The sequence below is a fragment of the Chaetomium tenue genome, assembly GCF_020726465.1.
Source record: "Chaetomium tenue strain MPI-SDFR-AT-0079 chromosome Unknown F5144scaffold_5, whole genome shotgun sequence".
NCBI classification, from domain to species: domain Eukaryota; kingdom Fungi; phylum Ascomycota; class Sordariomycetes; order Sordariales; family Chaetomiaceae; genus Chaetomium; species Chaetomium tenue.
Genome location: NW_027117333.1, coordinates 2,066,180 through 2,092,842, shown reverse-complemented (window position 1 = coordinate 2,092,842; position 26,663 = coordinate 2,066,180). Strand labels below are relative to the sequence as shown.

The 26,663-nt window shown below is 56.5% G+C and overlaps 10 protein-coding genes and 1 non-coding gene across 11 annotated transcripts; 5 read left to right on the top strand and 6 right to left on the bottom strand.

The window, feature by feature from the left end:
• Nucleotides 1-64: 64 nt before the first annotated feature.
• On the bottom strand, nucleotides 65-1,548 carry F5144DRAFT_653786 (uncharacterized protein). The gene has a single exon (XM_066793081.1). The coding sequence runs from the start codon at nucleotides 1,274-1,276 to the stop codon at nucleotides 236-238; it is 1,041 nt and encodes a 346-aa protein (XP_066641407.1). The 5' UTR covers nucleotides 1,277-1,548; the 3' UTR covers nucleotides 65-235.
• Nucleotides 1,549-1,719: 171 nt separating this feature from the next.
• On the bottom strand, nucleotides 1,720-2,928 carry F5144DRAFT_494797 (transcription initiation factor IIF, beta subunit-domain-containing protein; the record flags this gene model as incomplete). The annotated part of the gene is made up of 4 exons (XM_066786055.1): nucleotides 1,720-2,073; nucleotides 2,127-2,314; nucleotides 2,370-2,637; nucleotides 2,695-2,928. 4 exons carry the CDS (start codon nucleotides 2,926-2,928, stop codon nucleotides 1,720-1,722), a joined length of 1,044 nt encoding a protein of 347 aa, XP_066641406.1.
• A 302-nt stretch (nucleotides 2,929-3,230) lies between these two features.
• On the top strand, nucleotides 3,231-5,162 carry F5144DRAFT_577595 (uncharacterized protein). The gene is made up of 3 exons (XM_066789212.1): nucleotides 3,231-3,460; nucleotides 3,512-3,964; nucleotides 4,016-5,162. Exons 1-3 carry the CDS (start codon nucleotides 3,340-3,342, stop codon nucleotides 4,903-4,905), a joined length of 1,464 nt encoding a protein of 487 aa, XP_066641405.1. The 5' UTR covers nucleotides 3,231-3,339; the 3' UTR covers nucleotides 4,906-5,162.
• A 664-nt stretch (nucleotides 5,163-5,826) lies between these two features.
• Nucleotides 5,827-7,953, top strand: F5144DRAFT_536097 (uncharacterized protein; the record flags this gene model as incomplete). The annotated part of the gene is made up of 4 exons (XM_066787052.1): nucleotides 5,827-6,038; nucleotides 6,279-6,410; nucleotides 6,670-6,857; nucleotides 6,914-7,953. The coding sequence occupies 4 exons, from the start codon at nucleotides 5,827-5,829 to the stop codon at nucleotides 7,951-7,953; spliced, it is 1,572 nt and encodes a 523-aa protein (XP_066641404.1).
• A 202-nt stretch (nucleotides 7,954-8,155) lies between these two features.
• Nucleotides 8,156-9,380, bottom strand: F5144DRAFT_549387 (Arp2/3 complex, 34 kd subunit p34-Arc-domain-containing protein; the record flags this gene model as incomplete). Its single annotated transcript, XM_066787576.1, has 6 exons — nucleotides 8,156-8,235; nucleotides 8,286-8,334; nucleotides 8,381-8,481; nucleotides 8,532-8,954; nucleotides 9,005-9,285; nucleotides 9,319-9,380. 6 exons carry the CDS (start codon nucleotides 9,378-9,380, stop codon nucleotides 8,156-8,158), a joined length of 996 nt encoding a protein of 331 aa, XP_066641403.1.
• A 296-nt stretch (nucleotides 9,381-9,676) lies between these two features.
• Nucleotides 9,677-12,764, top strand: F5144DRAFT_536091 (uncharacterized protein; the record flags this gene model as incomplete). Its single annotated transcript, XM_066787051.1, has 2 exons — nucleotides 9,677-9,806; nucleotides 9,887-12,764. The coding sequence occupies exons 1-2, from the start codon at nucleotides 9,790-9,792 to the stop codon at nucleotides 12,762-12,764; spliced, it is 2,895 nt and encodes a 964-aa protein (XP_066641402.1). The 5' UTR covers nucleotides 9,677-9,789.
• Nucleotides 12,765-13,067: 303 nt separating this feature from the next.
• F5144DRAFT_291765 (uncharacterized protein) lies at nucleotides 13,068-14,374 on the bottom strand. Its single transcript, XM_066783821.1, has 2 exons — nucleotides 13,375-14,374; nucleotides 13,068-13,255 (listed from the first exon to the last, which is right to left on the bottom strand). The coding sequence occupies exon 1, from the start codon at nucleotides 14,064-14,066 to the stop codon at nucleotides 13,377-13,379; it is 690 nt and encodes a 229-aa protein (XP_066641401.1). The 5' UTR covers nucleotides 14,067-14,374; the 3' UTR covers nucleotides 13,068-13,255; nucleotides 13,375-13,376.
• An 823-nt stretch (nucleotides 14,375-15,197) lies between these two features.
• On the bottom strand, nucleotides 15,198-15,291 carry F5144DRAFT_t125. The gene has a single exon. It is a non-coding gene; the product is annotated as a tRNA-Ile (tRNA).
• Nucleotides 15,292-15,379: 88 nt separating this feature from the next.
• Nucleotides 15,380-17,464, top strand: F5144DRAFT_291675 (uncharacterized protein). The gene is made up of 5 exons (XM_066783820.1): nucleotides 15,380-16,492; nucleotides 16,672-16,885; nucleotides 16,970-17,003; nucleotides 17,062-17,120; nucleotides 17,337-17,464. The coding sequence occupies exons 1-5, from the start codon at nucleotides 15,780-15,782 to the stop codon at nucleotides 17,400-17,402; spliced, it is 1,086 nt and encodes a 361-aa protein (XP_066641400.1). The 5' UTR covers nucleotides 15,380-15,779; the 3' UTR covers nucleotides 17,403-17,464.
• Nucleotides 17,465-20,939: 3,475 nt separating this feature from the next.
• On the top strand, nucleotides 20,940-21,820 carry F5144DRAFT_577567 (uncharacterized protein). The gene has a single exon (XM_066789211.1). The coding sequence runs from the start codon at nucleotides 21,091-21,093 to the stop codon at nucleotides 21,403-21,405; it is 315 nt and encodes a 104-aa protein (XP_066641399.1). The 5' UTR covers nucleotides 20,940-21,090; the 3' UTR covers nucleotides 21,406-21,820.
• A 1,576-nt stretch (nucleotides 21,821-23,396) lies between these two features.
• F5144DRAFT_549384 (uncharacterized protein) lies at nucleotides 23,397-25,337 on the bottom strand (the record flags this gene model as incomplete). Its single annotated transcript, XM_066787575.1, has 2 exons — nucleotides 23,397-24,477; nucleotides 24,541-25,337. 2 exons carry the CDS (start codon nucleotides 25,335-25,337, stop codon nucleotides 23,397-23,399), a joined length of 1,878 nt encoding a protein of 625 aa, XP_066641398.1.
• Between the last annotated feature and the right edge of the window lie 1,326 nt (nucleotides 25,338-26,663).

Here is a 26,663-nt window from a genome sequence, read left to right as displayed (position 1 = left end):
GCTCTAGGAACATAGCCTATGTTGACAGTAACCCTCACTGCAGAGAAAAAGATATGAAACCCAATATGTAGGACGCGGAGATAACAGTATTAGGGAGTGTGTTTTGTTATCTAGGTTAAACAAACAGGGAATCAGGTTGTTGTGGTTCCAAGCCAACTGGAACCAGCGTCTGCCACCACCTGGCTAAGCTTGCGAAGTACCTAGGTACATAAGTAATAAAGGAGTAAACGCCCCATTATATCCTCTCCATCACACCGCTCTGGAGAACCTCCTCAAAGTCTCTTCCCCAAACCAACTGGTCACCTTCCGCAGCCTCTTGCACATGCGGCACCTCAAACCCTATCCTCGCCAGTATCTTCAACAGCTTAGTTTCCCCGTCATCCGCCATGACCACTCCCAAGTCTGCTGCCACCAAACACGCCAAATCCGTCGCCGAATCCCCAAAATACACCACCTTTTCCCCCTCCAAACCACTCTTCACCGACTCCATCGCCCGCAGCTTATCCCCCGCCGTGACGAGCGGCTCCTTGCCCAGCTCCGGCGACCCCTCAATCATGCCACCCGGAAACCCAATCCCATTCGCAACCACCCTCCGAATGCCTCCGTTCCCACTCGCAGCCTCCACAACCCCCTTAATAAACGCCCCCGACCAGTTGACACTGACCACCGCCACATCCCACCCCTTCCCACCATCACCACGACCATCACCACCCCCAAACTTCCCCAAAAACTCCCCAAACCCCTTCCTCACCCTCACCCCCCCCTCACTTTCACCACCCTGACACCCCAACCGCACCGCCCTCCCCCCCACCCCCTCCAAGTTCCCCTCCCCCAACCCCCTAAAGAACCCAGCCTCCCCCACCCGCCTCACCGACGCCTGCTCCACGGGCGCCACACTCTCCAGAAAGGCCAGCTCCTCCGGCAGCGTGGTCCGGTCCTCGGCAAGCGGTCGGTAGGACGCGCGGTGGGCGGCGTGGGCGGCGAGGTAGTCGTGCACGATGGTGGTCCAGAGGGTGGTGAGGGCGGGTTTGTTTGTTGGGGGGGCGGTGGTGGTGGTTTCTGGGGTGGGGTTTGTGGTGGTGGGGTCCGTGGTGGTGGTGGGTTTGGGGGTGGTGGGTGGAGAGGGAGGGTTTTGCTGATGGGGAGGGGATGATGAGGGGGATGGGGAAAGAGATGAGGGGAGGGCTTCGATGGCGAGGGCGATGAGGGAGGCGAGGGAGTCGTCTTGGGTTATGGTGCCGTCGAAGTCGAGGAGGAGAAGACGGGGTGGGGTCATGGTGGGCGGTTTGTTTGTTTGTTGTGGTGATGTTTTTGTGGTTGTTCGATTTTATGTTGGGTTGGTGATAAAGATATGATAGGTATGGAAATAGAGGTGATGCTCTTGCTGATGGAGACCAAGGAAATCCGGCTATTGTACGGTTGTTTGGTAGGTTATTTGTAAGGTTTGGTGCCGCTGGTTCAGACCCCACAATTCCTTGGTCACTGGCAAGACAAGCAACTGGGTGGTGAGACAGACAACTGGCGGTGACTTTGGTGCTGGCAGTTGAACGCCGATCAGATGCAGAAACAGCAACTGGTCACAAGCTACACACCACACGCTGTTCCTGCCTTATTTTGTTGAAGGGTATCATCCTTGGCCCTGAGACCTGCTGTAAACCATAAACCAAGCAAACCCCGAAAACGCCGCGCCGATCCCACCCGGACCCAAGCCCCGAGACATTACAAGACATCCTCCATTTTGATGTCCTCTTCATCCTCGTCCTCAGACGGGGCATCAGCCTTTGGCACTGCCGCGTCATCCGCCGGTTTGGGTAGCGAGGCTAGGATGCCCTGGTACTCGGGTTTGAGCGACCAATGGTTGGCGAAGGTGCCAGACCGGTGTAGGACGGCCACCTTCTCGAGGGTTTCGCGCAGATAAGCCTCGGGCTGCGGGATCTTCCCGCGAAAGGCCTTGATGGACCAGTATTTGTGCTCCGAGAAACACCTAGCAATTGCATCCAAGAGCTGGTTCTCGGGCCAGCGCGTCGCCTTATTCTCCATCTTCTTCGCCTTGGTCGGCTTCTCTTTGGTTTTCTACGCCACGTGTCAGTAAGGCAACCGAGTAGGAGAGAACCAAGGCCACATACAAGGAAGTCGTCCCATTCGTGGGGGTTGGTGGTATCCCCAGAAGGTGGGATGCCGTAGAGCATCGTAACCTTCTTATGTGGCCTTTGGGAGCGCGCTGCCCGGATGGACAAGAACCTGTCGGCCTCGGCGTTTCGTACCGGGGTACAGACGACCTCATGCCTGATTCTTCCCGCAATCTTGGTTTTCTCTGCACCTTCGTTAGTAGGGTTGCGTTGGCTCGGTGAGGGCATAGAGGTACCGACTTGGAATAGGCCTCCGGGAATAGGGTGCGCCCTTTCTGCCTCGATCGGCAGCCTGTTCTGCTTGCCTTTGTTGTTTCCGTAGGAGGTGTGCAGGAATGCCCTGGGCAAGCGCAGCGGCCCTTTCCTTGTTCTTGGCAGCGTAGCTTGGGAGATCCTGCTCGGTGAAAACGAAGGTGTTGTGGACATCGTGGTTCGAAACGTCCATGTCGTACTCCTTGGGCACCTCTCGATGGGCTTCGATTTCCGGTTTGAGGCGCATTTGCAGTCTCTAAAGAAAGGGTTAGTCGTGGTGAAACGGGCAATTCCAATTCCAAGGCATGCTGACTTCTTTGCCGGTCTCGTCCGTGAATTGGCGGATTGTCCCAATCTCGATCTCGTCATCATCGTCCAGCTTCGACCAGGCTTCCCAAACATAGCCGGGTAGGCGTGTAAGGTACATGAGATCGTATGACTTTGCGTCGGACAGCTTGTCGAAGAATTCCAGGTCGGGGGTTTCGTCAACGTCGTCCATGAAAGGCGAGCCCGCATCAGGGTCGGGCTTGATCTTTGGTTCGGCCATCGTCAGATTCTCGAGTATATTAACGGCAACTAAGAGGTTCGATAGAATCGGCGGTTATCGTCGTTGTTGTTTGCAAGGAGCGCGAAGAATCTGGTGCAAGAATAAAGCCAAGCTAGAATCCGGAAGACAGCCTAGAGGTAGTTGCCTTCTCAAAGGCCCCCAGCTTGTGAGATCACTGAGCACCGCCCCGGAGCGCATTGACTTCTGATTGGCCACGCGGCTTTCGCACCTGCTCGAACCGCAGCCGGCACTTGGCACGTGCATTTCGAACGCCACTTCTTTTGTTTAAAACCCCCCGCCAGCACACCACTCGTCGCACCTTTCCAAGAAACATCGCACAAGTTGCAAACGCCATCGTCGCATTCCACCATAGTTGGGATTTTGACAATCTAGATATTTACATATATCACCATGACGTCGATAGAGGATCGAGAAGTGATGGAGAGGATCGGCCGTTTGGCTGGTCAGATCAATCGACACAAGAATCAACAAGCGGGTGTCGCTCCCGTTCGCCATGCTCGAACGCATCATCGTATGTCGACCGGTCGACCGATTAATTACGCCGGGACTGACGCGTTTCAAGACGCTGGATATTCCACTGGATGGCGCCGCGGCGGGTTCCCACATCGCGGCGGCCACTCCAGCGCACGGATGCCCGTGTACCGCAATCGGAGCCTTGTTTTGAATAATGGAACCCAACAGAACCTGGCCGGCGACGCGGAATCGGGCACTACCTCGGATGCATCCACCTCGTCGTGGGTGACTAAGAACGATCGCCACCTGCAGCTGATCAATACAAACGTCTACGCCAAGGACACGCAAGCGCGAACCGCTGCCATCGAGCAGACCCGTCGCCAGAAGCTTGTCCTCAGAGACCGGCAAGAGCGTGCTAGGCTGACAAACCATATCAACCGGATGGTAAATAGCGGAGGATTTGCGGGGGCTAACCAGCAGGTCGCCGGCAAGTACGAGATCACCGTCCAGGGCGTTCGGTTCCAGGTCGTCAGCAACGGCAGCAAACTCGTCAAGGTTTCCGGTGCGTCGCAACCGTGCACGGCAACTCCTCAGGATGCTCACATTGGCGCAGGCGATAACAACTCGGCAAAGGCGACACCAAAAATGGCACTCGTGGGGGGAGTCAAGTTCTACCGAAGCAAGAACGGCAATCTGTATCGCCACGGCATTGTGAAGGCGCAGCGGTATGTCTCCTGGGACCTCGGGGCCGGGCAACTGACCCCAGGATTTTCTGGCAGGCAATCTGGCGCTGTCAAAAAGGTCAACGTGCCTTGCAAACAGTTTTCGATGACGGGTAACATTATTTTCCTCGACCGATGTCCCGAACAACACCACTCCCCCGGCCGGGCTTCGGTAAGTCACCTAAGAATGAGAATCGCTAACCGAGACACAGGTTCTTGCACCCACGGGCCCCGCTGCCGCTACGTTCACGACCCGCATAAGGTCGCAATCTGCAAGGACTTTTTGCAGCACGGCGAATGCCCCAACGGCGACAACTGTGACCTCTCGCATGACCTCGTTCCCGAGCGCACACCAGCCTGCCTGCATTTTGCCCGGGATAGTTGCACCAAGGCTGACTGCAAGTATACCCACGTAAAAGTGTCACCAGCTGCTCCAGTGTGCAGGGATTTCGGCTTCTACGGCTATTGCCAAAAGGGCGCTGGCTGCCCGGATCGCCACGTCTTCGAGTGCCCCGATTTCAGCAACACGGGTGTTTGTAAGATCAAGGGGTGTAAGCTGCCGCATCGGGAGAGGGCAAGCGTCCTCCGGAAAGGAGCGGGTGGACGGGATCTGTCCAGCGCAGGAGACGGGGATGAGGAGATGGAAGACCTTTCCAGCGATGACGACGGCGAGTCGATCGACGACGACGATGTCGACTCGGATGAGGTGGACGAGTTCATCGGCCACGACGAAGACGGGGGCCTTGATTTTGCGGACCAAAAGGACTTCATCGAGCTATGATGTTGTTTCCTTGCCTGCGCTGCCCTTGATATACCCATCCGCTCCATGACTTGGCGCATATCATTACTATGATACCCATTGGCGTTCGGCGTTCTCCCTGAGAAAAGAAAGAAAACAAAGCACAAAGTTGAGGTGGTGGCAGAAAGAACGGTCCATACTGGCCGCATGGTGTGTCGAGCAGTTCTGTGAATAATTATAGGCAATCACTTTTACATAGACTCCCCCATAGAAGGGGTCAATACATGACATTTCATGAAGTTAGATCTTCCCCAATGTACTGGTAGGTCGGAGATGTTGTCTCCACTAGCTCGAACGGATGTGCTTTGCCGTCCTCGCCGGCCTGCGGGCGAATCGGCAGTTGCGGGGGAACTAACATGGCCAAGATCTGGGGAAGCTCCTCACACTAGACTCCACAGTCACGATTCAGAAGGGGCGATGCCAGCTCATCGGAGGATGCCCTCCTCGTCGGGGCTCGACAGCTGCTCGCCCGAGGAGAAAGGGATTGGCTCGGGGGGCAGTTAGCGCTCACCCTCGGGGGGCGGGCCACCTTAACCAACCCAACCCTGTGTGTCAGCTCTTACGAACTAAGACAGTAGACGGGGCCTGGTGACCCCACGCTGTTGTCCCACCCGGCATCTAGGTTGACGGCGAGTCGGCGGTTATTGTGTCGGGTATTTGACCCGGTACGGGAGTACGGTCTGGAACCGTGGGTGAGATATGAAAGGTATAAATAGATGATATAAGACGGGGGCATGATATATATGTACTTTAGCCCCCAGTCCTAACGTGGTCTGACCGAAAGCTTGGGAGCTTCCCTGACCTTATTTACTTGGCCGATGAGAGATAAACTATCATCTGATTCATGAATTGACGAGATAGTACGGCACAACAAAACACAGCACATTAAACTGATACGACGCAATGGGCGAACTGCCAACCGGACACGGCTACGACGAGAACTTGGGCAAGCACTTCACCATCAAGGATGCCCCCATCGAGAATTTAAGGCCACTTAGGGTAGTCGTCGTCGGAGCCGGCTTTTCCGGTATCCTAGCTGCTATCAGAATCCCCGAGCGGCTGAGGAACGTTGAGTTGGTAGTTTACGAAAAGAACGAAGGCGTTGGAGGAGTTTGGTACGAGCCCCCTTTTTGTACAGGCAGACTGCCACTAACGACCACAGGTGGCTGAACAAATATCCCGGTAAGGGCTGTACCTGCAATTCCACTGCCTGGATGGATGCTGACATTTGCTTCAAGGAGTTGCCTGCGATATCCCATGTAAGTGGTCAACTCAGGGGTTGACGTCTCAGAGAGCTAACTAACCCCCGAAGCCCACTCGTACCAGTACTCCTTCGCCCCAAACCCAAACTGGAGTAATCTATATGCCCCTGGGGCCGAGATCCAGCAGTATCTCCAAAATGTGGCCGAGAGATTTGGCGCCATGAGGTTCATTAAGACACGCCACCAGGTTGAACATTGCGAGTGGGATGAGACGGAGAAGAAATGGTGAGTTCAGCCTTCTACGCTCATAGCTACTAGACTGACGAGGGTCAGGAGAATCAAAGTTACCAACACTGCCACCGGAGACACTTTTGAAGACGTAGCGAATGTCCTGATAACCGCTCGAGGGCAGCTCAGCAATATTTCATGGCCGGACATTCCTGGGCTCGACAAGTTCCAGGGCAAGGTCATGCACTCAGGGGACTGGGATACAAGGTAGGCTCTCTTCTACTATCAATGATACACTCAACTGACAACATGCCAGCTATGACTTCCGCAACAAGCGGATCGGAATCATCGGCAATGGCTCAAGCGCCATCCAGATCATCCCCAAGCTGCAAAAGGTGGAGGGCGCCCAGCTAACCTGCTTTATGCGGTCACCGACTTGGATTTCGTCCGCTTTTGGGGACTCTGGCATGACCGAGCTAGGCCTGGACCCTTCCAACACAGCATGTAGGTCACCCACTCCCTTATCCCCTCCCACAGCCTTCCATAACTGACTCCCCCAGTCTCCCCCGAGCAGCGCCACAAGCTCTCCACCGACCCCGAAGCCCTCTTCAAGCTGCGCAAGGTCTTCGAGACGGGCGGCAACCTCATCCACGACAGCACCATCCGTGGCACGGCCATGCAGCAGGAATGCCAGGCCGCCTTCCACCAAGCCATGCACGCCAAACTGCACACCCGCCCAGACCTCCTCTCCCTGCTGATCCCTTCCTTCTCACCGGGCTGCCGGCGCCTAACACCGGGGAAGGGATTTCTCGAAGCGCTGCTCGAGCCCAACGTCACCGTAGTCAGCGACGCCATCACCGAAATCACACCCTCCGGCATCACCACCACCACGCCTCCCACCCCCACCCCCACAACTACCTCCCCAACCACTCCCCCAACCACCCAAACCCACCCCCTCACCACCCTAATCCTCGCCACAGGCTACACCGTCTCCTCCGCCCCGCCCTTCCCCATCCTTGGCCGGTCCTCCCTCCCCCTCTCCACGCGCTGGCACACCCATCCCCACAACTACCTCTCCCTCGCCGTAGACCACTTCCCCAACCTGTTCATGCTCTTCGGCCCTAACAGCGCGATCGGCACGGGCAGCCTGACGCGCATGCTGGAGGCCACGACCGAGTACGCGGTGGCGTGCGTGCGCAAGCTGCAGCGGGAGGACTATGCCAGTATGGAGGTGCGGGGGGAGAGGGTAAGGGATTTTGGGGTGTATGTGGATGCGTATTTTGAGAGGACGGTGTATACGGAGGAGTGTCGGAGTTGGTATCGGAGGGGGGGGAGGGTGGTGGGGCTGTGGCCGGGTTCGACGCTGCATGCGTTGGAGGCGTTGAGGGCGCCGAGGTGGGAGGATTGGGTTTATGAGAGTGTGGATGATGGGGGGGAGAAGGGGGGAGGGAATGGGTTGCGGTGGTTGGGGGATGGGAGTAGTGAGACGCAGGTTGGGGGGGATGCGTCGTGGTATATTAATCCGGGGGAGGTGCAGGTGCCGGTGGAGGGGAGGCCGGAGGAGAATGAGCGGTATAAGGCGAGGCCGTGGTGTTATTAGATGTTTCGTGGGTAAAGGGGTATCCGACTTGGAGATGTTGGTGATCGGTAGTCGGAGAAGTGATGTGGGTTCAAGTGTTGGTTTTTGATAGGAGCAAGATAACAAGCGGATTGAGGACAAGTAGCAAGTAGTCATGAGTATTCTTGTTGTATTGGCGCAGGCTATCATCATTCGTCGTTCGTCTATACATGCTGGAGGCTGTTTAGCTCCCCGCCTTGAAGGTCCTTCCGCTTGCTGTCTTGCGCTCCTTTTCTTCGCTGTCTGGCCTGGCTCTGCGGAGAACTGAAATATGGTTAGCCTCGAGGAGTGGTCGAGGGAGATAACTGGCTCACCCTGGAGGAAGTCTGCCGTCCGACGTCTCATACGGGAGTGGATGTATGCCTAGAAAAGTTAGCCGCGCCCACGCACCGCTCAAGATTTTACATACCTTGGAAGCCTTGATGTGGTAGTGGAAGTAATCGCGGAAGGTTTGGATGTGAGAGATGACATCGGGCATCCGCTGGGGCGTGAGGTGGCGGGGGAAGAGAACTTGTCACTTGTTAGAAGCGAGCTCACATATATCCGATGCAGGTACATACCGAATGTTACGTAGCCAATCTCGCCAGTGCCGGTGTTCTTCACACCAGGCACGCCCTGCAGCTCTAGCGGTGGGTCGTTGCGGAACAGCACCTGGGGCGCGTTCTGGATGGCGCGACGGCGGGCGTCAACAAATTCCTGGATAAAGACCTTGCCAAACACGCGGTCGGTCTCTTCTCTAAAGATGGTGCTGAAGATGACGGTAACACGGTCGTGGCTGGCCTTGACGTAGATAGCCTCCTCCTCACGGTAGTGGATCGCCTTGACCTCGCGGCCCTCGCGCACGCCCTGGGGTGCCTCCTCGGTGGTGAATTTGGCGGCTTCCTGCTTCAGATGGTAGTGTTCCTGGTAAGCCTGCTCGAACGGGGCGGCCATGGCGTTGCGTTTAAGCAGGGAGATGCTCTTGATCAGCTCGTCTCGTGCCTCTGCCACCACTGTCAGCGCGTGCGAGCCGTATCGCGGTGATGGTACCAACCCTGCTCAGCCGGCAGATTCTCCAGGTCGATCAATATGGAAAAGTCGAAGCCCGGCTCTGGAGGGACAACGTAGGACCCGTACTCGCGGTTGAGGACTTCCTCGGCGCCATAGCGCAACAAGTCTTGGAAGCAGCGGATCTGAATGGAGACCAGGATCTTGGTCTTTGACTCGGGAGTCGAGATGTGGAAGGTGACGCCATCGAAGTCGGAGACGGTCTGGTCGATGGATACGGGCGGTGCTCTGGTCGTCGGGCGCAAGGAGGAGAGGGTCAGCGTCTTCCTTCAGCGCATGCTAGAGAAGACCAGAACTCACCCGGAGAAGCGCTCGGTGAACACCGACTGAATCAGCACATTCTGGTAGTCGAGCAGCAGCATCTTGAACAGTCGTTTAGTTCAATGGCGTGCTCGTGGGATGCCGTCTGGTAGAGAATCGAGTGGTAGTTGTCGGCGCAGCTGTGGTGGAGCCGCTACCATCAACAAGTGAGTGGGAGCTGACGTTGTGGCGGGAAGGTAGGCTGCCAGAGCCCCTGGTCCCCTGAAGCTGCAACTTGCCCCGCATTCAGGTGTGAGCCACAGAACGTTGGGGCAGTTGGGGCAGTTTGTGGCTCGTGCGTCGACCTCCTTGATCCCCTGTTCCCAAGCGGGCCGTTCTACCTTATCTTATCGCTGCCAAAAAAAGTTGAAGGTGTGAACATCCCACCGAGTTCGCGACGCCGAGACGCATTGAGAGCGACTGACACGGGTTTGAAGTCGGATTGGGAGTTGACATTGCCAGATCGCCAACATGGTCAAATCCTACCTGTAAGTTGTCAAACATATCCCCGATATAACCCCATATTACCCAACACCCATACTCATTCTCATTCTCCCAACTTCTCTAGCAAATTCGAGCCCTCGAAATCGTTCGGCGTCGTCGCATCAACCAGCTCGAATCTCGTTTGGTCATCCAGGGGCAAGGCGGGCACTGGTGCTGGCCAAGCCATAGTCGCCGCCAATGAGGAGGTTCTTGTGTGGGACATCAAGAAGGGCGAGCTGCTGAGCCGCTGGCGAGATGAGAACTGCAGGGCTAAGGTGACGGCCATCGCCCAGAGCAGGATCGACCCGGATGTTTTCGCCGTAGGCTACGAAGATGGCAGCATTCGCATCTGGGACAGCAAGATCGCCACCTCGGTCGTGAGCTTCAACGGGCACAAGTCGGCCATCACCATCCTCGCCTTCGACAAGACGGGCGTGCGCCTCGCCAGTGGCGCCAAGGACACCGATGTTATCGTCTGGGATCTGGTTGCTGAGGTTGGGCAATACAAGCTGCGCGGACACAAAGACCAGGTTACGGGGCTGCATTTCGTCGAACCGGACCCGGTATTGCAGGGCGAGGGCGAGGAAGAGCAGGCCTTGATGGCAGTGGACACCGAGTCGGCTGAGGGGTTCCTCCTCACGACGGGAAAGGATGCGCTCATCAAACTCTGGGATCTCACCTCACGCCATTGTATCGAGACACACGTTGCGCAAACAAATGGCGAGTGCTGGGCGTTGGGGGTGACCCCTGACTTCAACGGATGCGTGACGGCAGGCAACGACGGCGAGATGACGGTATGGGCACTGGACGTGGCCGCTCTGGCGTCGTCAGCGCAAAAAGTTGACCTTTCACAATCCATCAACTTTCTCCGAGACAGGGGAACATTGCACCGGAACAGCAAAGAGAGGGCAGTTGAAGTCATCTTCCACCCGCGGCGCGACTATTTCGCCGTCCACGGGGTTGAGAAATCGGTCGAGATTTGGAGGATACGGAACGAAGCCGAGATCAAGAAAAGCTTAGCAAGGAAAAAGAAGAGGAGGAGAGAGAAGCTGGCCAAAGACAAGAAAGCGGACGGGGATCAGGAGATGGACGATGCCGACGATAAGGCCGACGACATTGCCGAGGCTGATATTTCTGACGTGGTGGTGCAGCATGTCATTGTCAGGACAACGGGTAAGGTCAGGTCAGTCGACTGGGCCGCCAGCCAAGGGAAAAAGGATTTGCAGCTACTTGTTGGGTCGACAAATAACCTGCTCGAGCTCTACACGATCGTCGGGAGAGACAAGCTCAAGTCAAAGGGCGATGCCCCGGATTACAACAAGGCCTTGAGCGTTGAACTCCCAGGGCACCGCACAGATATCCGCTCGCTATCCATCAGCTCTGACGACAAGATGCTGGCTTCCGCCGCAAACGGATCCCTAAAGATTTGGAATATCAAGACCCAAGCCTGCATCCGGACGTTTGAGTGCGGTTACGCGCTTTGCTGCGCCTTCCTCCCGGGAGACAAGGTGGTGGTCGTGGGCACTAAGGAGGGAGAGCTCCAACTATACGATGTTGCCTCGGCAACCTTGTTGGAGACGGTCGACGCGCACGAGGGTCATGCCATCTGGTCGCTACAGGTCCATCCAGATGGCAAGTCGGTGGTGTCTGGCGGTGCTGACAAGACGGCCAAGTTCTGGGACTTCAAGATCGTCCAGGAGCAAGTACTGGGTACGACTAGGACAACGCCAAAGTTGAAGCTCGTGCAATCGAGGATACTCAAGGTGGCCGACGACATTCTCAGCTTGAGGTTCTCGCCCGACGCAAAACTCATAGCCGTCGCCCTTCTTGACAGCACCGTCAAGGTCTTTTTCGTCGACACCCTTAAGCTCTACCTTAACCTTTATGGCCACAAGCTTCCCGTGCTCAGCATGGACATATCGTACGATAGCAAGCTCATCGTGACTAGCTCCGCTGACAAGAACATCCGTATTTGGGGTCTCGACTTTGGTGATTGCCACAAAGCCCTTTTCGGCCACCAAGACAGTATCCTGCAGGTCGCCTTCATCCCGCACAACTCGGACGGCAACGGCCGCCACTTCTTCAGCGCCAGCAAGGACCGCACCATCAAGTACTGGGACGCCGACAAGTTCGAGCAGATCCAGCGCATTGACGGCCACCACGGTGAGATCTGGGCCCTCGCCGTCAGCCACTCCGGAAACACCCTCATCTCCGCTAGTCACGACAAGAGCATCCGCGTGTGGGAAGAAACCGACGAGCAGATCTTCCTCGAAGAAGAACGCGAGAAAGAGCTCGAAGAGCTCTACGAGTCCACCCTCACCACCTCCCTAGAACAAGACCCTGACGAGCAGGACCAAGACCGCGAAGTAGCCGCCGCCTCCAAACAAACCGTCGAGACGCTCATGGCGGGCGAGCGTATCGCCGAGGCGCTGGAGCTGGGCATGGCCGACCTCATCACCCTGCGCGAGTGGCGCGACGCACGGCAAACCAACCCGGGCATCGCCCCCCCGCAGCGCAACGCCATCTTCATCGCGCTGGGCAACATCACCGCCGAAACCTACGTGCTCAACACCCTGCAACGGATCAAAGCCTCGGCACTGCACGATGCGCTGCTGGTGCTCCCCTTCGCGGCCGTCCCCGCGCTCTTCACCTTCCTCGACCTCTTCGCGGCGCGCGAGATGAACGTGCCCCTGACCTGCCGCATCCTCTTCTTCATGCTCAAGACCCACCACCGCCAGGTCGTCGCCAGCCGCACCATGCGCGCCATGCTCGAGGCCATCCGCGCCCACCTGCGCCGCGCTCTGCGCCGCCAGAAGGACGAGATGGGCTATAATATCGCTGCGCTGCGCGTCGTGGGCATGCAGATGCGGGAGCAGAGTGTGAAGGAGTATGTGGATGAGAATTGGGAGGCGGGCAAGGAGGAGGGTGGGGGGAGGAAGAGGGGGTTTGTGGATGTTTCGTAGCTTTGTAGTTGAGGGGAGGGGGGGGTTGTAGGATGTGGAGTGGGTTTGGATGCTCGTTGTTGATAACTTTTCTGTTGGTGTTTAGGGGACGGGGGCTAGAAATTGTGAATTGAATCAATCTGAACCGTTTCTGTTATTCCGATCTCATAGGAAATTAGAAGGGTTATTACAGTCTAGTCGGGTTGTTAACGAGCCCCTGAATAGTTGCTGGGTTGACCTTTGTATGTCTTCAATTTTTTTGCTAGTTTCTATATGTATTTTGGACATTCTTTTTGATTATATTTTAGATTTAGCAAGCGTAGATAAACCTCTAACATGCCATATTATTGGCGTACCGAGGCCGAAGTAAACAACGCCTATTTTGATATTTGGTGATCTCATGGTGTATCTCTTATCTCTTACGAACGCCACTTACCCTGAAACAAACGACACTACTCAATCACAGCTTTCTAAGCATTAGCCACCGCCAACCTATACTTCCCTCGGCCCTCCTAAGGCACGGCGGACAAAGTCAGTCAGTCAGTCAGTCAGTCCCCTTGGGCAGCCATCACAAGTCACGGCACCACAGCAATTGTCAACGCCCCCGACCCAAGGAGCGGATCGCTCTCACCGTCATCGTCGATGCCGCCGCCAGCGCACCCCCATCACTGTCTTCTCCTGCGTCGCTGCCGGGCGCATCGGAATCAACAACAACACCAACACCCGCAGGTAGATCGTTAGGTGGCGCGAAGGAGCCGCCACAGTCGTCTTCAGGCGCCGATGCGTCGTCTGTACGCTCACCCTCCGGTGGCTCCTGGCGATGGCGGTGCTACTGCTGTCGTTCCCGTGTTGTTGCCGGCGCGGCAGGCGCGCTTTCTTCGGGCGCGTTGACCGGGTGGGAAGGGGGAGGGGGCTTTCTTTCTTTTTCCTGTCCGCATTCCTCCCGTCCGCGTTGCGGGCGGTGGTTGGCTCGGCGTCGCCGATGCGGAGGGTTTGGTTTGGGCCGAGTGTGAGCCATGTGGCGCGGGCGGAGGTTGCCCCTGGGTGATATGTGTTTTGAGGGAGGGCCGGGGTTACCTTGGGGTGGTTGTGGTCCTGGGTGTATTGCTGGGGCGAGCACCCCGAGGTCACGGCGGTCCTCTTGTTGTTATTTTGGTTGTTGTTGCGGTGGTGGCGGCAGTGGTGTGGTGAGTGGCCTGGCAGTTCGTGTGGAGGGCGTGCTCCGCGAGGTCCCGGGGGCTGGTCCGGATTCGGGGGTAGCTGCGGGCCATGTGGCATCACCGTACGGAGAGGGATGGAATCCCGGTGGCCCGTGTGGGGCATGTGGCCGGGAAGAGGTGTTGTGTCGGGGTAAACCTTTCCTCAAACGTACGTTGCATCCGGGAGTGGAGGCGGTGGTTGTGAGCCAGGAACCGGGGGACGACTAGGAAACAAGGAGACAAAACTCATTGGCCGCTCATCCGAGGTCTGGTCAGGGTGTACCAGAGGCAGTATGGGCCCGGAGTGAATGAAATGTTGGCCGGGCATCGGACCCGGCGGCGGCCCAACGTAAATAACACCATAGTGTGGTGGGTTGGACATAGGGGGTAGCACTGGACATTGTGGGGAGGGGTAGGCGCAGCTTGTAGTTGAGCGGGCCCCCGTGCAGCCACCCGTGGCGCCGGTCGTGCCACGTTCGCCGACGGCCGTTGGGCGGCGAGGGTGGCCGGGCGCTGCTCGGGCCCGGTCGGTGCCGGTAACTGGAGAGGCGCCCGTTTCGGGCGGTTCGACGGCGGTTCCTTCGAGCAGCTTGTTTTGGGCATCCCACCATCCCTGGATTGTCGGGGTAGGATATTCCAGAACTTGGATGCTTCGGAGTATGTTGCAACAGGCGCGGTACTAGATATGGCCGCTATGATCCTCCTGGGTCGTAAACAGCTAGGTTGGAGGTTAACTCTCCCTCATGTGGCTGGTTGATGCGGCGACGGAGTATATTGCGGGCACGAATATCTAGAACTCGGTGGTTTAAAAGATACCATGTTAGCACCTCGGTTCCGCGTCCAACTTTGCCTTTTTGTCCCTAGACCTTCGGAGTCAGCCGTGGTTTAGTCGGCGTTAGAGTGGCCATCGTACCCGGTGATTTTGTCAGGTAGTCGGCTTTTGAACGCGGTGCCTGGTGAGAAGGCGAAGAATTTGAGTGGGTGTCCAAATTGCATGTGACGAAAATTATCATCATGAGGGTTAGGTCTCGCTGCATCGAACTTATACCGTGGAGTATTGCCCAGTATCGTCGGAACTCCTAGTGACTACCTACCTACCTAGGTAGTGTATATAGTGTCAAAGTCAAGTGACATGTGCAGATAATGACCTGAGGGGTCTCAATGAAGGGGGGAAGGCAAAGTGGAAGAAAGATGGCGGCAGCCACCAGATCAGATGCAAAGGGCAAAAAGATCATGGAAATGGCCAAAAGTTGAATGCCCAGTAACAGGATTGAACTGTTGACCTTCGCATACCTTATACGGGTTTCCCGGTATTAGTACGACGCTCTAACCAGCTGAGCTAACCGGGCTTTCGTGATTGTGCCGAGTGAATATTGTAATTTTGGAGTGGCGGGCAGAAACTAACCAAGCAGCCCAATGCTCCTGCCGAGTATCCGATCATGGTCGCAATTGCCATTTTCGATTTCAATGATTCCTTCACAGGGTGTCCTTTTTTCTTCCGATCAAAAGACGATGGCAATCATCATCAAAGTCTGTCGATAGGTAATTTCCACGCTTAACGGATACCCCAGCAGGATTTACGGACAATGGAGGAACGCCCAACCCCGCCAACAAGGCACTGCCCCGCTCCGGACCGAACCCAGTTGAGCGACACATGCAATCTCGAGGCGCGTCGCCGGCGAGCTGACCATCTGAGCCCCGAAATGGCGTCGCTCGAAACAAACACGCTGAAACCTCATATATAGCCACTCTCTCGTTTCTTTTTTGAATATAAATTTGCATGGATATTATCAGTATTTTGTCGACGCTTTAACACGGCCAACTAGGCACCGACACCATGGGCCTCCGAGACAAGTTCAGGAAGAAGCACGAGGAGGACGAGGCCAGCGCCAACCCCACGGACGCTGCCAATCCCGCGAGCCCCGAATTTACCTTCATTCGCACCGACACCCACAACGCCGAAATTATCTACCCCCCGAGTGCCGGACCCCAACGAGAACCGGGCCAGTTTCTATCCGCCGAACCCAAGTCCGATCCCTCCAAGCAGCGCCGTAGCCTCGATGTCTTCCGCGGCAGCCGCAGCCGGAGCGGCTCCACGGCGAGCAACCAAGGCTCTCGACGCTTGTCACAACGACTGCACCTGAGTCGCAGCCCGTCCAGCTCTGAGAACGTGCCACAGGACCTGCCCGAGATTGTCATGCCCGAGGGTGGTGCTGACGACAAGGATGGCACCGAGTCGCAATGGGAGAAGCGCGCCACCATTCTGGCCCGCGAGAACGAGAAGCACCGCAGCCGCCCCGGGACACCCGTACATGGCTCTGCTGCACCCGTCATTCCACAACTGCACTTGGGTGATGGGCCGAGCGGCGACTCCTCCAGCTCGCAGAGCAAGGCAGTCTCGTCCAAGGAGCTCGACGAGGATATTCAAGAGGCCATCAGGCTGCATGAGACTGGGGAGCTCGAGCAGTCCACGGCGCTGTTTGGGCGGTTGGCGGATCCTAAGGGGGCCAACAACCCCCTGAGCCAGGTCCTGTACGGCCTTGCGCTGAGGTATGTCCACTCGTTCTTTGAGTTCGTCCTGGCACATGGGCGTCATGCACCCCCGCCGCGGGTGGTTTGGGGGGTCTTTTCACACGAAGAGGGAGGCACCTTATGGGCATCTCGTTGGTCACACGATCATACCATTGTCCAATAACGATACCCGTCACAAACTAACGAACGGGGTCCAGGCACGGATGGGGTTGCAGCCAGGACTCGGCCAAAGCTGTGACCTTCCTCTCCGCGGCCGCGTCCAATGCCGCCGACGTCGAGCAACTCGCTCTCCAGGCGGGATTGAAGAAGGGCGGCGCCGCCAAGGGGGAACTCGTTTTGGCCATCTTCGAATTGGCCAATTGTTTCCGCCACGGGTGGGGGATCCCCAAGGATCCAATTGCTGCGAAGCAGGTGGGTTTCCTTTCGTTGGTGAAGGAGGGACGGCTATGCACCGTCAAGGGGGTTGCGGAGCTCATCACTGACCAAGACTCGCAGTATTACGAGACGGCAGCGAACTTGGGAGACACTGGTGTGCCACCCGGCCATGCTCGCCCCTCGCGCTCAAAGCTGACCACCATGCACTATAGACGCTATGAACGAGGTAGCCTGGTGTTATTTTGAAGGGTTTGGCACCAAGAAAGACAAGGTCAGTCTGCCCTCATTACCCACTCAAACCTCACGCTCGAAAAAGACCCGGCAAGAGCCTCCCCGGTCTCCACCGGCGGAAGACCACCCGTTGTCGTTGAGTGCTCGTTCCCGGACCAGCCGTTCGGCGCTGCTATATCCGGAAGTTGGGCACCAACCGGGCTCTTTCCTCGCAACGAATCATAGCTCTGAAACCCGACTTTTGGGGTCGTCACAGCTCGGCTGGTTGGCTGACACGGAACAACAAACAGTTCGCAGCGGCCAAGTACTACCGTCTGGCTGAGAAGAATGGGAACAAAATTCTGGGGAATTCTTGGTAAGCCACTTCCGTGCTCTGTTTTTCTTTTCCTTCAGGGAACACAAACCCTGTGGTGGGCCAGTGTCGGACAACAGCGGCAGCCGCGCATCATGTCTCTATCTGCCCTGTGAGATGACTTACCGTCTGCGGCCGGCTTGCCCACATCCCCCACTGTCTTGCCTCGCATGAGGACGCAAGACCGCGAGAGGCGATAGGCCGAGCGGCCACGTTTTCTCGCTCGCCCTGTTTTTCCCTTTCTGCTCTGGTTGGGACTTGCTCTTTCGACCCCTCCCCTTTGCCGTCCATTCAGACGGGCTAAACAGGAGGTGGGGTGCGGCCCGCCGCTGCGGCCGGGTTTTGGCCGCTTTGGGCTGGCCTCTCTCTTCGACCGTCCAGTCCGGGCTCGGGTTTTGATCCGAGCTCTCCCCTCGCCGTCCCGATTGGGTTCTTTGGCGGGGGGTGGTCGCCGTTTACGGCAATCGTGGTGTTGACCGTTGGTGTTTCGCCCCCAAGGGTCTTTTGTTGTGTCTCATCCCGCCTCCTTCATTTTTGTGGATGTCTTCGGACTGGAAGCTGATCATGACGGTTCTCCGCCGCCGGTGATAGGATATGGAAAGACAAATACGATCCGGGGTATAGCAAGAAGTAGGACGATCTGCTTACCATTGTTCTCCTGGTCAATCACATGCCATGGCCCGGTGGATTGCGGTGGGGGTTTCGGTGTGGCCGGTTGGATGATGACGACGTCGCCACTGACGACTTTCTTGGATACCCGGGGATGGCGGGAATGTTTTGTCTGGTTACTTGATGGCGAAATCACGATGGTTTGTTTTGGAGTTGAGGCTATTGGATAAGGGACATTGTTTACCGCGCCGTTGTGTTTATGATTACGAGGAGCGCTCTCGCAAGACAAACAAAGTCGGCGAGCGGGGAGTGGCTACTGGATCGTCTTTTTCGCCGCCGCCATGCCTCTGCCGTCCAGACACCCAAACTCCCGGGGCCTTGGTGTCGCCTATCCCATCCCGTGAGTGGCGCCAAGGGCCGTGGTACGACTCCCGTGGCGTCTTGCTCCCGACCGGCCCGGCGCCGGACGGTACTTGGCTGCCCCGTACCGTAGGCCAGCCAGCCAGACAGCTTCGCATGCCTCTGTGCCCGAATCTTAGACCCCTCGCATCGTTTTTTCCCATTCCCACGCCCCGAATCTCATCGCCAACGTCGCATCGGGTATCCTTCCCTGGCCTGCCGGCCTGACTGGGGGGTTGATGTTTTTGTTATTGTTTTGATATTCATCTTTTTTACTCTCCTCGGGCACCATCGCCACTGTGGCCCTCGATGGCCGGTCACATCTCACTTTTAAGCGTTCAGCGTCGTATTTCTGCACTTTTGTGTTTATTGTTTGTGTTTATCCTACCTCTACCTGCCTTAGCGGCGGACCCAGATTCGTTGGAGGTTGTGTCTCTTTGCCCGATGCGGGATGGGCTCCCGGATCTTTCTCTTCCCCCTGGCTCGGGGGTTCGGCGACGGGGGGGGGAGGTTGGTGATGGTTGGTATGGGGTTGCTTACCATGCCATGTGGGATTTCGCGATGCCCTTTTTGTGCTCCGCTTGTTGACGTTGTTGTTTTGATGCTGGGTGGTGTTGTCGTCAGTGTTGTCGTTGTTATTGTCTCAGATCTTTTTATTTTGGGGCCGCCGCCGCCGCTCCTTGGTTGGCACGTCCCGAAGATAAGGGACCAGCTGGCCCTTGGCTCTCTGTACTGGGCTTTTTCCTAACTGCCGCGGAGCACCCGCGGTTTATTGGGGGGTCTTGGTGATGTCGGCATGTCAGGGGAGTGGCCCCTGGAGGAGGGCGTGGAGGAGTTGTCATTGGGCCACGATGGGGGGGGATGGTGGAGGAGAGCTCGGAAACGGTTCGCTTTGAGGTATGTTTTGATGATGGTGCATTGCATTTGCATTGCAGGACGTTGCAGGCTAGGGGTCCGGTCGTTGAAGAAGTATACTTGTGTTGAGTGAATGTATCTTTGTGGTTTGGAAAGGGGCTCCGTTTTGGACCCTGGGAGCTGATGAGAAAACGGAGGACTACGGCGTTGTCACTCCCCTGGCTTCCTGCGAGGAGCTGCCCTAATGTGGCCTACTATGTAAGAATGCCTTGGGAATCCATTCTTCCCGCTTTGCGGCCGCTTCGGAGAGTTACGGGCCCTTGATTTCGGCAAGAAGCTGTGGGTTGGGTAACTGGAGCCCGTTGGGCACTTCTTGCTGGAACCCGACGACGGTAAGCTAGGTGAACACCGGGCACACCGCAGATATCTGGCTTACACGCTAATCACGCGATAGCCGTATATCGTTGTTGATTGGTGTCTCCAATTAGTGCTCTCGTGACTGACGCCATTGTCATTGGATTGGTGTGGTTCCTTAGTTACCCCTGAGTCGATTCAGCGAGAGGAGGGATTACGACAGAACCAATTCAAAAGCCTAACTGGTCAACTGGCTTACGAGTGTTCGAAAGAGTTTCTTCTGAACAGTAATTGGAACTCTGAATTGCCGTGTTCTGTTGGTTATGTGAGACACAATTGAAGCTTCTCTTTGGTCAGTTTGTTACAGCCTAGGGATTTGTTACTTGTGGACTTTATTGACAACAACCATATGATTTCATAGAAAGATTAAACCAGTGATATTCCCTCGCATTGTACTGCACATATCTCAATTCTTTCAAAATGACTGGACAATCCATTCTCTTGCGATTCAAGGCGATCATATCTTGATCTCCCCGCCGATCAGGTTGCACTACATGGCATCCCACAGCTGCAGCTGCATACTGCTCTGTCTTTTTTTAATGACTTTTATTCGTAAGGCCGCTTCGAAGGGCCGGCTAAAGTTGCAGTCTCTCTCGCGAGGTTCCTTGGCTGGGAATTGTGTCATTCATTGGCGACTACCAAATCACGAAGTCACCAAACCACTATAGATGAGAAAAAGACAACTCATCCAAATCCAAGTATGGAAGATTCAGCTCGACACAGCACAGCGCTAACGACAAACCCCTGGCTATCACGAGCACCCGGTGAGGTTCAACACATCCAAACCTGCATCAAAACCGCCCATCCCTCCGCCCCCTTGAACCCCCCTAAACCCCCTTCAGCCTCCCCTAGCTCCCTTCTCCAACAACCCCAACCCAACATGCACTTCTCGATGCCCAATCGCCCTACATGATGCACGCTCTAGCCCGGGAATGCAGTACCCTGCCGACCTTATCCGCGCCGCCTCACCCACGCCCGGGTAAATTGGCGAGTTCAGTCCCGTGTTCTGTTTGTTACCTGCCGTGTCACCATGCCCCGGATTCTGGTGTCTGGGATCGCCTGCGGTGTGGTGTGTGTCGTTATGTTTAATACCTGTTATGGTGTCGTCAACGCTGTTATTAGAAGTCACGGCAGCAATCAGGGAATGGAAAGTAGGGAGTGAATGGCGAGTCATAGCTGACTGAGGGTGTCGTGCCGAAGTTCGGATCCAAGATCTCGGGTTTGTCGAGTTTCAGGCTACACATATCCGAGCCCATTAGATGTGAAAGCGAGACAGAGGGTGTGGTAGGCAGTGGTGGTGGTGGTGGTGGTGGTGGTGGTGACGGTCCTGCTCCCGTGAGCGCTGAGTTGGCATGCAGGACATGTGCCAGATGGGGTAGGTATGATGTGCTCAATGGCGGAGGGACTGCATTTCTCCAAGAAGAAGGCTAACCTCAACACTCTCGCGCAAATGCGCACTTTTCCCACCACCACTGGCATCCATCCCCCGTATCTCCCTACCAAATGTGCAAGTCCTATACCATATCAGATGCCTTTGTCCATGACAATATACCGTAACAAACCCAACCAGGTCAGAAGAACGAGGCTGGTGTACGTACATACATGTAGCTACAGCCCGGTCACCCGCACCACGGAACCGGCACGACCATCCATCCCCCACCAAATCGTATTATCCTCCCCCGCCCTCTTCCAATGACACAACTGCCGTACCTCCCCCCAAGACGGCAGGGCTGCTCACCCAATCTGGCGGGCCAACTCACCATCAGCCTCCCCTCCATTCCAGAGCCGGTCGGGGTTGGGTAGTCATGCACCGCCCTAGCACTCTCTCACATCCTCGCACACACTCACACACACTCACGCATACTTTACATTCCTTTGGTGGTCGTATTGCGGGGAGGGGGAGACATGGGGGCTGAAGGCGAGGGATACGGTGCGGTGCGGTGGGATAGATATGTCACCTTGCGGGTGAGCGGCCTGTCTCACTTCCCAGTCCGTCCAAGTGCTTACCCTGCACGAACGGACTTACATACTCATTGTTGATGGCTGCTCCCGACGTGCAGCGGCCGCTGTTGCTGGTGCTGTGGTGGGGAGGGAGGGAGGGAGCCTGGGAGAGGGGGGGGGGGGGGGGGGGGGGGTTGATGCCTGGCCGCCCAGCAGCACAAGGTATCAATCGAAATCACATCAGTTATCGTCGTCACAGACATACCGGGTACAGCATGCATGCGCCAGTCACAAGTTCCATTCGGTTTCACGGGTTCATGCGAGGGCGAGGTAAGAGGTTCTCCCACTAAAAAAGTTTCCAAATTTTTTCACCACACCTGGTTCTGTGCTGCCTAGCTACAAAGATCTTTCGACGGGAAAGAATAGAAAATGAAAAACAAAAAGTCCGTCTGTAATGAGTGTCGTGAGCAGGATAAGAGGCTGTTCCAAGCCCCCCTGCTTGGGTTTCGAGTTCCCCTTCCACCTAGCCCCGTATGGGGGTTGTGGTGTTGTTGGTTGGTTGTTGAAAATTGCCATCCGTTGCTCAGCCGAATGTGTGGCTGGCGATGGTCTGGTTTGAAATGGTCGGAGTTCCCTCCCGGTGTGGGTTGGCCGTCTGTGAGATCGCGCCTCTGTTGGCGATGTCGCAGCTCATCCATCCTTACCCGCGAGATATCCTCCCAAAAGGAGGGCTGGTTGTCCGTTTGATGGCGGCAGCCCCCCCCCTGAATCGAAGAGTTTTGTTGAATGAGTGTGATGGTGTTGAAGTTCCACAAAGGAAAGGGGATGTCGTCAGACTTGTGGGTGTGTCGCAACTGGTCTACCAAGCTGGGCTCTTCCTCCCCGCGAGGTGTCGCAGACTGCATGACGATGTTGTAAAATCCCTTTCCAAGCCCCAGTGTCCAGGCTGATGAGGTGTGGCCGGCGTCTGTCTATGTGTCGGCAGAGATTTCTCCGCTCCCGAGCGAGACGAGACTTTGACCAGGCCTCTCAGCGCAGTACAGAGGAGAGGAGAAAGTGGCGATGCGAAGGTTGTGTGGTCCGTCGCCGTCGCCAGTCCAAAATCGTTCTTCCAAAACAAAACAGCGCAAAAATCCGATAACCGCCAAATTTCGCCGTCGCTCGCTCCCAATCCGCCGACCTCCGCAGCCAAAGCTTTGCCCAGAACCCTATCCCATTTCCCATGCCCAGCGCCAAACGAGTAGGAGAGAGAAAAACCGGAAATAATCACAAGAGATTAAGAGTTGAGGAAATGCGCCGCCAGATAAAAAGCACCAAGATCAAAACAAAAAGCCAATGCTCGCTTGCTAAATTTCGAAAAACCTAAGTAGGAAAAGACGAGGGAAAAAGACAATCAAACTGAGATGAAAAGTGGCGGACGACTCCTGCGTGGTGGTACAGGTGCCGTAAGAAGCAACAAACTTCCGGTGCGTGAGCTGCCGATGTCTGTGTGATGATGATGATGGTCGCGGGAGCGGATCAAGTGTACGTTGTCCAAGAAGGAAAATCGAAAACAGTCGCTGAGGAAAAAATAAGGACAAAAACCGGAAAGAATCGCTCGAAGTGCTGTTGCATGCCTCCTCCTGTTCATGCTGTTTCGTGTCGTCGGGGGTTTCATGCTCGCGCTCATTGATCATGGATCATAGATCATGGTCGTAGTAAGTGTATGGTCTGGTCATAAAAGTCGTTAAGTTCGTCAAAAGGCATTTAGGCCCGGTCCTCGGCAGAGCCGGCGGCGGCGTTGTTACTCTCCGCAACCATCCTGGCAAAGGTCCGAACGACGTCGCCCGGGATCTGGTCCCAGAGCAGCGACCGAGTGTAGACCTCGGCAGCAGACGACTGCTTGGTCGAGCTGCGCATGGTGGCCAGCGCCTCAGCAAGATTGCGTCTCCCTTGGCTCGTCGACCTTTCGGCCGGCGTGGCAGCCTGGAGGAAATCTTGCGAGGTGAGGTCATTATATTGCGCGGCCGACAAGGAGAAGATCTGCTCGTTGGTCTGTTGCTCGGTGGGCTGCGTCAGGGCATCCGCCATCTCGCCCAGCACCGACGGGGCGACGTTGTCGACCATCGGCGCGGCCATGGACAGGGACGGCTGCGACGCCTGGGCCCAGGTGGTGCCCGAGGGCTGCGGAGCCAGGGCTTGGAGACCGGAGGCGACCTGCGACACGCCGGCATCCTTGAGCACGTTCTCGAGTAGGGTCGCGGAAGCGGCCCGGACATCCTCGGACACGCGCGGGATGCTGGGGGTCGAGGATCGGCTCGAGAGAACAAAAGCGCCGACAAGGAACAGCATGAAGAGGAGACCGCCTTGCTGGGCGGGCTTCTCGGAGTCGGACGTCGACAGGGACACCTCGGACTTCTTGGCTGCTTGCACAATCTGCATCTCCTGCTTGACCTCGGGAGTGCCCTGCTCCATGGGAAAGTCGCCAAACATTGGCATGTTATCCCAGGAGCAGTCCATGGTGATGCCATCCATCTCGGCAAAAGCGCCGGGGAAACCCGGTGCGGTAGTGGCGGCACGGCCCATGGAGTGCACTTCGTTGGTCAGCACGGAGATCTTCTTGCGCAGCTCGCCCGTCTCGATAGTGTGCCTGCTGATCATGTCCTCCTGCTTCTGCTCGAGCTCGTTGATGTACGACTCGTAGTTCTGCTTGTCCATGGACAGCTTCTGCATCTCTCTCTCCATCTTGGCGATGGTGTCTTCCAAGCCCCCGATGAGCTCGGTGAAGTGCTTCTTCTCATCCTCAAGCCGCTCAGTGTGCTGCTTCTTGCGCTGTCTCGAGTCGAGGCTGGTCATGGTTAGCGCGGGTTCCCCCCTAGTTTTAAATCATGCGAGATGAGTGTGGACTTACGCTGCCTGCCTGTTGCGAAGGAGACGCTTCTGTTGCTTAAGCTCCTTGATCTCCTGCTCGTCGGTGGATTGGGAGATCAGGTGGTCGATGTTGCTGAGGTTGCGCTCGGCGGGGATGTCGAAGCGAGCGTTCTTCTTGCGGATGCCGTCACCCCTGCGGAGGTCGTTGTGAGACCGGATCAGGGGGCTGGCGGGGCGGGTCCTCTTCATGGCCTGGGCCTTGAGATCCTGAGCCATCCAAGCATCCTTCTGGGGAGAAGTCGGGATCGACTGGGGAGCGGCATGCCCGAGCTGCTGGAACATGGCGACGGGGTTGGCAGGAGCGGCGAAGGGGGTGGGAGTCTGCATGTTGGCGGGCCTGTGGAACATGGCAAGGTTGCTCTGGTCATACTCCACCGGAAGGCCGTCAAAGGGCTGCAGCTGGGGAGTCGCGGAGCCGGAGCTGGTCATGGGCCAGGTAGTGTGGCTTTGGTAAGCCGCTTGCTGGCTCTGGTCCATCCGCAGGAAGGGGTTGTTGCTCTGCTGGTCGAAGAAGGGGTTGTTCGAGGGCACCGACTGCATCTCGACTGACTGCCAGTCCTCCGTCTTTGGTGAGAAGATGGATGGGGTGACGCCAAACGAATCCCTCCTGCTCTCCACCATCGGCGGCGACATCTCCAAGCCCGAGTCGAGCCCGCTGTGGTCAAGGATGTTATCGTCGAGTATGCTCGCGTCCTCCTCCTCAAAGAACTTCTGAGCGTGTGTGGTGTCGACAGTCAAAGGGGTCCTGTAATAGGACGGCATTTGAAATGAACCCATGATGGTTATATGTGTGTGTGTGTGTGAGGGGTGAAAAAGGCTGATTTCCCGTTAGAGGGGCGGGAAAATGTGCGGGCAGATCCTGTTATGTGTGTTAGTGGTTGCGAGGTGAACGAAGCGGTGAGGGCTTTTATTTTGGGAATGACCGGGGGGGTAAGGGTAAGATGCAGGGGATGTGAGAGCCGGGAGCTGTGGGAGCTGGAGGGGGGGCAAAAGCCGCCACACAAGCTGAGTGCATGCATACCCTTCAGATCTGAGTCCTGGGTGTAGGATCTTCCTGAATGTGTTGATGGCGGTGAAATCTAGCACTCACTGAGTGTAGAGCCGTCGATGACATGAAGGATAAAAAGTGGGTTGAGAGTTTGGTGGGGGAAGTAGGGCGGGTGCGGGAGGGAGGGGAGAGCGGGAGGCAGGGGCAGGGTTTTTAACAGTAGAGCAAAGGGAGATGTCACCTACACTCTGTGGTGGTGGTGGAAGTCGCACAAAGCTGTCGTCTTCTGGAAGGAGAGGGGTATTCAGACCAGAACCCGGAATTGGTGGGGGGGACTGGTGGTGGTGGGTGGTGAGACCGGAGGTGAGAGAAGAGGGGTTGGCTTGGGTGAGCTTCAACGATAAACCGTGAAGCACCTCGTGTGTTGAAAAGAGGGAAGAACTCTTGTTCGGCCAAGCAGTCTCAATGCTGCTTCTGTCAATGACTGTCTGATTGTGGATGGATGGGGGGCAGACGGGATGATGGTCCTCTTTCTATGTTTTGTACTCTGACCTTGGTCAGGCCGACTCTGCAAGACCCTCGCGAAGCAGGGAGCGACATCCGAGGGTCGCCCAATCGCAAGGAGGGGGGATCTTGGGACTGCGGCCAGTGGTACATGGAGTGGATGTTGCGGAGGACCTGGTCTGGGCGGAACCTTGTGGATCGCCAGACTCTTTCGGAGCGGGAGGGGTGGAGTTTCGCGCTTGGCATGGGGGGTGTAACCAAGGGACATCCGATCTGAGAGACCAGGGGTGAGGGATGGTGGTCTCAGAGTTATTCGTACTTTTTCTGGGCATCCGAGCAGAGCAAAACAGAGAGCCGTCGGACAAGCACAACAACAAGCAAGAGCTGGGGCGTCCCTAAACGAAGAGGGATACGGTAGTGGACCCCCAGCAAAAGGCGAGGCGCATGCTGGGATTGGATCTGAGATCCAAACTGCCGTGAGAAAGCGTTCCCGCAACGGAACACAACGTCTTGCGCGGCCTGCTCACGGCCTCCGTTTCGAAGAGAGACCTCCCGTGACTGAGCCGGTACGTGAACGGTAGCACCAACGACAGCCGGCCCAGGCTCGAGAG